The sequence below is a fragment of the Artibeus jamaicensis genome, unplaced genomic scaffold, assembly GCF_021234435.1.
Source record: "Artibeus jamaicensis isolate MK-2021 breed Jamaican fruit bat unplaced genomic scaffold, CSHL_Jam_final contig_3058, whole genome shotgun sequence".
NCBI lineage: Eukaryota > Metazoa > Chordata > Mammalia > Chiroptera > Phyllostomidae > Artibeus > Artibeus jamaicensis.
In genome coordinates, this window is record NW_026521705.1 from 639 (window position 1) to 8,794 (window position 8,156).

General features: G+C 60.5%; 2 protein-coding genes across 2 annotated transcripts; both read left to right on the forward strand.

Annotated features, from left to right (window-relative positions):
* The first annotated feature begins 487 nt into the window (after positions 1-487).
* LOC128627021 (probable bifunctional dTTP/UTP pyrophosphatase/methyltransferase protein) lies at positions 488-4,175 on the forward strand. The gene is made up of 5 exons (XM_053662857.1): positions 488-883; positions 1,219-1,351; positions 1,894-2,037; positions 2,408-2,530; positions 3,343-4,175. The coding sequence occupies exons 2-5, from the start codon at positions 1,258-1,260 to the stop codon at positions 3,552-3,554; spliced, it is 573 nt and encodes a 190-aa protein (XP_053518832.1). The 5' UTR covers positions 488-883; positions 1,219-1,257; the 3' UTR covers positions 3,555-4,175.
* A 1,069-nt stretch (positions 4,176-5,244) lies between these two features.
* LOC128627020 (probable bifunctional dTTP/UTP pyrophosphatase/methyltransferase protein) lies at positions 5,245-8,137 on the forward strand. The gene is made up of 4 exons (XM_053662856.1): positions 5,245-5,404; positions 6,333-6,464; positions 7,250-7,351; positions 7,529-8,137. Exons 1-4 carry the CDS (start codon positions 5,312-5,314, stop codon positions 7,892-7,894), a joined length of 693 nt encoding a protein of 230 aa, XP_053518831.1. The 5' UTR covers positions 5,245-5,311; the 3' UTR covers positions 7,895-8,137.
* The last annotated feature ends 19 nt before the right edge of the window (positions 8,138-8,156 follow it).

Sequence of the window (8,156 nt, forward strand, 5' to 3'; positions counted from 1 at the left end):
GGATGGATGGATGGATGGATGGATGGATAGATGTGGATGGTTGATGGATGGATGGATGGGAAGATAGATGGACAGATGGATGGATGGAAGGATGGATGGAGAGATGGATGCATACAAAGACAAATGTATGTAGGGATGGATGGATAGGTACATAAGAAGATGGGCAAACGGATGGATGGTGGGCAGGTGGACGGATGGGTGGTTGACTTGTTGGAAAGCTGGAAGGATGGATGGGGGATGGGTGAGTTCATGGATGGAAGGATGTGTGAGTGGAGGGTGGAGGAGGGATGGGTGGGTGGTGGAGAAATTGGACAGGCAGCTGGTGAGGCTGATGGAGACCTGGGAGGATGGAGAGATGGGCCAGCGAGTGGGTGGGTGGGTTGTGGAAGGTGTGGATGGATGGGCTGATGGATGATAGACGGACAGATGCATGGATGGAGGGACGGAGGGACAGACAGCAGACTGAAGGAAGGAGTGCAGCAGGCTCAGTGCCCTTCCCGGGGCACTGGGGGGAACCCCCCCCATCGGCACCTGCGTGCGCCCCCCGTGGCCGGCTCCCTCTGCAGCCGCCTGCCAGCGCGTGGTGAGCAGTCGTCTGGCGGGTGGCGTTTGTGGTCATTCCCTGTGGCACTCAGCTGTGGTCCCGTGGGGGAGGGCCAGCTGCATCGTCACTGTGAGGACCTCACCTGTCACTTCAGGTTACAGCAACACGCAGCTGGCCAGCCTGTACCTCCTGTCCGACGGCGAGTACTCCCTCCACAGCTTCGTCCTGTTCCAAAGGGACACCAGCTGGCCCTTCTACTCCCACCTGGACTTCGCTGTCCAGGAGGGTGCTGTCCAGTTTCAGAGGGTTCTGGGAACAGCCGGGGAAGAAGCCTACGAGGTGACCTCCCAGAGATGTTCCTTCCACGCATGGGTTTGGGGAAAGGATCTGAGGGGGCGGGATCCGTGTCCATCCTATTGCTGCACGAAACTCGGCAGCCACTGAGCATGGGCCTTCGAACTCACCAGTCCTGATGGCGTCCGCTGCGGGAGGGACGGCGCGGGGGAGAAGGGCACACAGAGCGAGGCAGAAGGCAGAGAGCAACAAGGCCTGGACAGGGACCCGCAGTCACAAGACAGACGGACAGGCACGGGGAGGCACTGCGCGCTGGGGGTGCCGCCGGCGTGCAGGGCCCCCGGCCTTGGCCTGCCTGCTCACGCCCTGCTCTGCCTCAGGGATTGTTCTACCAGACCCAGGAGAGGAAGCTGCAGTTCATGGCGGCCATGCACGGCTACACGAAGGTGGCGGTTCGCCAGGTGGCCACGGCCTTCGACCTATCTCGGTTCACCTCCGCCTGCGACCTGGGAGGTGCGCACACTCCCCACCACACCCCCCAGGCACTCTGTGTCCCTGGCTGTGTGCACATCTTTCCCTGGGTCACACGGCGGGTGGCTGATGTGCTCATGAGACCGCAACATGGGGTTCTCTCTTGAAAACACCCCAAGGACTCCTGAGCTGCCAGCTTGCATGTCCCCATTCTCCCTGCACAGCCTTCCTCCTCGAGGCCCAGACTGGCTGCTGAAGCAGCAGCCATCACGTCTGTGTTCACAAACAAGAAAAAGTTTGGGTGGTTACCAGACCTCCAGAACTTTGCCCTGAGGATTCTCTTCTCACACTATGACCACGCCTCACTCTCCTGCTCACCTACACGGTCTTGACCTTGGAAAGCCCCGAGGCCCACACAAGACACGGGCCAGGTCTGCACCGCAGCTGGCTTTACTGCACGTCTCTGGCTTCAGTGCATGTTCCAGAACGTTGCTCGATTTGGCCTCGGTCCAACCTGGAAACTCACCCAGGCATCCCTAGGTGCCAGGAAGGTCAGGTGGTCAAGGGCGTGCTCTCCCCTGCAGGCTGCACAGGCGCCCTGGCCTACGAGCTGGCCAGACAGTACCCGGGGCTGAAGGTGACCGTGTTGGACCTGCCAGAGGTCATTGAGGACGCCGCGCATTTCCGACCGGACGGACCGCAGACGGGGCAGGTCAGCTTCATGCCAGGTGAGTGCGTCTGTGCCTTGGCATCTGGGCTGCCCCGGGCTGACCTCTGACACTGTGTCGCCTCTTCTGTCCCTTCTCAGGACACTGTCACTGGACGCAGGGCCACGTGACCCAGGACCACCTCCTCTCTGATCCTTCCCTCATCCCACCTGCCAGACCATATGGCTCCATATGTTTCCATGTGGCTACAGTTTCCATATGGCCACGGTTTCTGGCATTAGGACATGGAGCGTGTGCTGGGGGGACACTCACCCCACTACAAGCGGCCCGCCTTGCCCTTTCAGTTCAGAGGCGGTGCCGCCCCGCTTCTGCCTGGGGAGAGCCAGTTCCGGGGTCTCTGACGGAACGACCCCCTTTTGTGTTCCACCAGGGGACTTCTTCCGAGACCCTCTCCCGGAGGCCGACCTCTACATCCTCTCCAAAGTTCTGCACAACTGGCAGGACGAGAAGGTGCACCAGCTGCTCAGCCGGATCTCCCGCAGCTGCAAACCAGGTGAGGCCGCGTCCGCCACGTCCTGGTCTAAATATTTGTTTTCACTGTTTACAAGGTTTCTTCATGGACATTTAGAGACAGGGGGAGGGAGGGAGAGACACGGGGATGTGAGAACAGATTGGCTGCCTCGCCGCCCCTCCCTCCCCCCCACTGGAGACCTGTTCCCCAGCCCAGTCAGGAGCCGAGACTGGGCACAGAACCAGGGACGTCTCCCTGTGCAGGCCAGCAGGAAGTGCCCTCGGTCACAGAGGCCAGGGCACTTACTCTTCTCGTTTGTTTGTGTTCCAAAAGTCAGTAGCTTTCATTTCTAAGAAACGAGAAATGAACTTTGTCTTGGTAAGTGGCCGCCAGCCCCACTGTGGTGCTCAGTTTAGTGTCCTCAGAGGACACTCTTGATTCGAGGATGTGGAGACAAGTGACTGCACGCTGGGACAGCTGTCCCCGAGCTTGTTTCCCCGAGTGTCATGGTCCCGGCCCCGCAGGGCAGTGACAAAGCCTGGGGCCTCCTGCCCCACAAGACCCCTCCCGCACCTGCCGTGCCCCGTCCCTCCGTCCCCAGCCTCCCCCCCCATCTCGCTGTCTGTCCCCGTGTGTCTGCCTACGTGCACGTCTGTCCTCTCTGTCTCCTGTGTCCTTGCCTCCCCCTCTGTTGTTCCGTGTCTGCGTGTGTCTCTGTCTTCCCTCTGTCTCCCTGTCTGATTCCCCAGCCTGCTGGTGTCTGTCTGCAGCCTGTACCCATGAGGGCTGGCGTCCCTCAGGCCCCCTCCCCCACTTCCCGGGGCAGAACCCAGAGTCCACTCTCATGTACACAGGGGGCGGCCTGCTGGTGGTGGAGCTGCTGCTGGACGAGAAGTGCCAGTCTCTGATCCCCGTGCTGCAGTCGCTGACCATGATGGTGCTGTTCCTGAGCAGGGAGCGCACCCTGAGCGAGTACCGCAGCCTGCTGCAGGCTCACGGCTTCACCGACGTGCGGGCTGCGTACCTCGGGAGCACTGTGGACGCCATCCTGGCCACCAGAGCCTGACAGCCACCTGCATACAGGTCACAGGGTCACTCCCTCGGGAGACAGCAGCCCACAGTCCCCAAGTGTGTCCCGTCAGGTGGAAAGTAGGCTGCAAGGGGCTGGCGTCACCCCGCAGGTGAAAGAATGTGGCAGCCCTGGCTCTAGGAGCAGGGTGGTGGGGCTGCGCGGGACAGGGCAGTGCTCACTGGGTCCCTCCACGCGTCAGCGGAGGCAGTCACCAGGGCACAGGCCGTGTCATTCCCATGTGTACGTTCCAGCTCCGCCACAGCCCCCATCAGCACAGTGTTAGATGCACAACTTGTGGACATGTGGTTTCTGCCTGAGATGGATTTTATACACAATCCGGATGTCGATTTACAAGACACACACACCTGCACGATTTACACAGTGCAGATAATCACAGCCACCCACCCGTGCACAGTCCCGGGTGGACACCTTGGTCCTGCACTCTCCCCCTGTGCCCTGAGCCCAGGACCCACCCACGGGAGACCCCCGGCTGCCAGGGTGACAGCCAGGTGACCCTTGTGGGAACTGAGGAAGGGTCCCGGTCCCCTGACACCAAGTGCTGTCCCCTTATTGCTGCTGGAAATGTTCCTAGAAAGAATGAACACGGTGAGAAGACTCCCAGCCTGAGTGTCTGATTATTAGGGACACTGTGGGAACACAGTGGCCTTCAGAGAGTCTGGGAAAGGAGGGGGGTGGGCACGCACCCATGTCTCTCTCATAAAGGGTTTTCCTCTGCAGGCGTGGGCGGGGATCTCCCCGAGGTGGGGGTGGCCTGAGCCCGCCCTCGGGTGCAGGTCCCTCATTCCTTTGCTCATTCAGGGGTGTGTGAGGGCCCCTGGACACAGGACTGTCTGGGTGGGTTGTCCTGGGGTAAAGTCTGCCCTAAGGGGGTGGGTGTGGGGAACAGCTCAGGGCAGCAGCTTGCAGCAACAGGATCTGAGTGCACAGGGCCTCAGTCCTTCCCCTTCCCTTTCGGGGACCCCACACCATGTAGCCTGCTGGCCCCTCAGCAGACCAGGCTGCTTAAAGGCAGAGCTGGGCCACTGCATCCAGGCCTCGTCACCGTGAGGGCCATGCAGAGCCTTCCCTGGACCGGACCCCACACCTTGGGGAGCCCAGGGTGGTGTGTGACCCCTACCTCAGTCCCTAACCTGCGGCAAACCTGCCCATCCCCCCTGTCTCTCACCCACCCTGCGGACACCCTGGGCTGACCTGAAGGTCATCCTGAACCAGCCCAGTGGCCGGCAGTCCTCCTCATCAAGCCAGAGAACCAAGGGATCCGGGTCATCAAGTACAAGGCATGGCCGCAAACTGGACCCCCAAAGCGCACTGGGGAGCTGGGGGTCCTCGGACACAGTGTGCACACAGACACAGGTTATTGGATGGCACCAACTGGCCACAGGAATGCAGGATGTGGGTGTGAGGGTGCAGAACAGGCCTGGAAGCTGAGCTCTGCTTGGGGCGTGGCTGCAGTAGGTGGGCGGGGCCAGGACCCCACTAATTGTCCAAAGAGTGGTCAGGGCCCAGATCCGCAGGGGCGGGGCCTGGTGGGCGGGGCCAGGACCCCACTAATTGTCCAAAGAGTGGTCTGGGCCCAGATCCGCAGGGGCGGGGCCTGGGGGCGTGGCCTCGGTCGGGGCGGGGCTTCGTCAGAGTGGGCCAGGCCTCAAGGACCCAGACCCAGGAGCAGGAGGCCTGGCCCAGCAGACCATCCCTTGAGCCACAGGGCGTGGGGCGCAGACTCGAGAGCCATGGTCTTCTTCCCGCTGATCCCGCAGCTGCTGCATAAGCGTGTGGTGATGGCCCGCACTGCCCCGCGCCACCTCAATCTCCTAAGAAATGCGGTGAATAGTTGGGACAGAACCGGGTCGGGTTCTGGGTGCGAGGGGCGTGCTACTGATCCCCGAGCCTACTCAACCTGGGGCCCCTGGACGGGTGGAGCACCAGGGGCTGCCTACTGCCCTGGCCCGGTGTTTGGGGCCGGTGGGCACATGGGGACCAGCGACGAGGTGTGAGGTCCACCGTCTCTAGGCCCAGACCAGGAACTGAAGCAGTGGGGTCTGGGGGGAAGCTTCTAGTGGCCGGGGTTCAGGTCGGTGGGCCCGGGGAAGCCAGAACCCGTGTCACGTGGGCTCCAGTGTTCTGACCAGGCCCGGGGGTCTGGTGTGCTCCATGACATGGCCTCTTGGCAGAACAAATCGGTGCCCGGTACTCAGCTGCCCCTGCCCTGAGGCTGCTGGGGGAGGGGCAGGGACCAAGCCACAGGGGTGCTTTGTAGGGGCTGCCAAGGGAGGGACCGCCGACGCCACGGCCTCAGGGGCCACAGAGCAGGCACTCCAGAGGCCATGGACACGACCAACCCGGTTCAGGCACCGGGAACTGCCTTGCTCGGTCAGGATGAGGGACCCCTGAGGTAGTCCCATTTCCCCACACAACTTATTTCTGTCCTTTGCGTTTCCTGCAGGCAGTGAATTTCCAGGGGCTGGGCCCCTGTGGGGGTGGAGTACCGGCCTTGGGAATGTCCTGGGGGCTCTTCCACCCACAGAGGTACCCAGCACCTCAGTCAATACTGCCCCCCGGGGCCTTTGGGTGACCAGCATGAACACAGGTCTTCCTTCTAGGTCCCAAGATCCGGCTGTGCAGGATGTGCTGTTGGAGAGAGTTCAGGGTCCGGTCCGGCACTGAGAGCCCACACTGGCTGTGACCCAGCCCATTGTGATTGGTGCAAGCTGCGTGCCTCACCCTCTCACTGTCCCCCTTCTCCCATTGCAGGGGCCCAGGTTCCAGGTGGTTCCTTCCAGGTTCAAAGGGCAGCTCAGTAAAGCCTCGTTCCCCACCCCTTACGCATACGCCATGGAAACGGCCAAGCAGAAGACTCTGGAGGTGGCCAGGAGGATGCACCAGGCAAGGGCTCTGCTTCTGCCACTCGGGACACATGGGCTTTGGGAGAGGCGGTTGGGGGGCCAGGTTTTGAGTCGACGTGTTCCTTCCACGTCCACTGGAGTGGGCAGTAACACCGCTTATCCACGGCTGAGTGTCGCAGAGGACCGGGCTGTTACACTCATGCAGCGTTTTTGTAGTACAGCTTGTCAACAAGAGTTAACGTAGTAGCCAGTCTATTGCTTTGTTACCACAGAGGGGACTGTCCTCAGGAGCCAAAGGTGTCCTTTACAATTTAGAGTTAATGTTACTTGTCCGTTACCAGGCGTAACTTTATAACACACCATTGTAGCTAATGGTATCATTTCTAGAATATAGATGATGAGTTACTTTGTTGGTATGTCCTACAACAGTATCATTTATGTGAATGTATCTGTTACTATGTGTTACTGCGTAATCCCTTCCTGTAATGAATACAATGGTTTCTTCCACTGCACAGAATTAATGTAACTTATCACTAGACGTTGCAATCACATCCCATGGCAGCTGGGATACTAAGTGCACTGTAGGTCCTACTGTGAGCAGTGGTACAAGTGAGTGAGTCCTGAGAGACCGGTGTTCTGAGGGGGAAGGCTCCTGTGTCAGTGGGGCCCAGGGACGAGGTGGGACACACTCCCGTCCCCGCCCAGCACCAGGAGCCACGCAGGCCTTGCTCTCCAGAGTCAGCCCAGGGACCGGCAGGGAAGCTGTTTGCAGGCACCAAACCACAGACCTGCGTCCTTTCTGAAGCTGGGTTCGGATTCTTGCAGAAGCACGGGAAGGACGCGAAGGATGCAGACTGCACAGCCACCGTGGAGAGCCTGCCCCCGACTGCCATTGTGAAGATGATATACGGCCTCAAAGTGTCCCAGGTGTCCTGCCGGGGGCCCTGGGGTGACTTGACGAAGGGCTACAACCTGGGGGCTAAGCCATGGGAAGTCATCTTGTTTCTGTCCTGGACACCAGGCGTCTGAGATGCAGGTCTCCCTGGGTCACCCTTGCTTGGAGGGTCCAGGGAGGTTCTAACTGGGCCTGCTGCTCCCGCACAGGTCCTCTTCACAGCTTGCAAGATGAAGGTGTTCGACTTACTGAGAGATGAAGGCCCCCTGCGTGCGGAGGACATTGCCAGGAAAACCGGTGCCTCAGAGATAGGAACTGGACAGCTGCTGGACGCCTGTGTAGCCCTGGGACTGCTGGACAAGACGGAGAGAGGTAAGGGGACCGGGAGGAGTTTCTCGGAGAGTCACAGAGGCAGAAGCAAGTCACCGAGGGAACGGGGTCTGGGAGCAGAGGCAGGGTCGCCCGGACCCACTGTCCCTTTGTCCTCAGAGCCGGGCCGCTCCCCAGACGGTGGGACAGAGGATGGGGGGGAGAAAGGAGAAGGCGTGTCTGGGTGTCAGCACACGCGCACGTGAGGAGAATGCCTCCTTATGTGTCTGGTCTCGGGGGGCCGTCTCGGTCAGGGGTCTCCACAGACACAGAACAAACCAGACATTTCCCTGTGCACGACACAGACAGTGGTATCTGGACGGACAGATGAGAGGGAGGAGGAGAGATGGTAGATAGGTTGATGGATGGACAGAGGGACACAGTGGACGGGCGGATGGATGCGTGGTGCGTGGGTGGATGATGGATGGATGGATAGAGAGGGTGTTGAGTGGATGGATGGATGGAAAG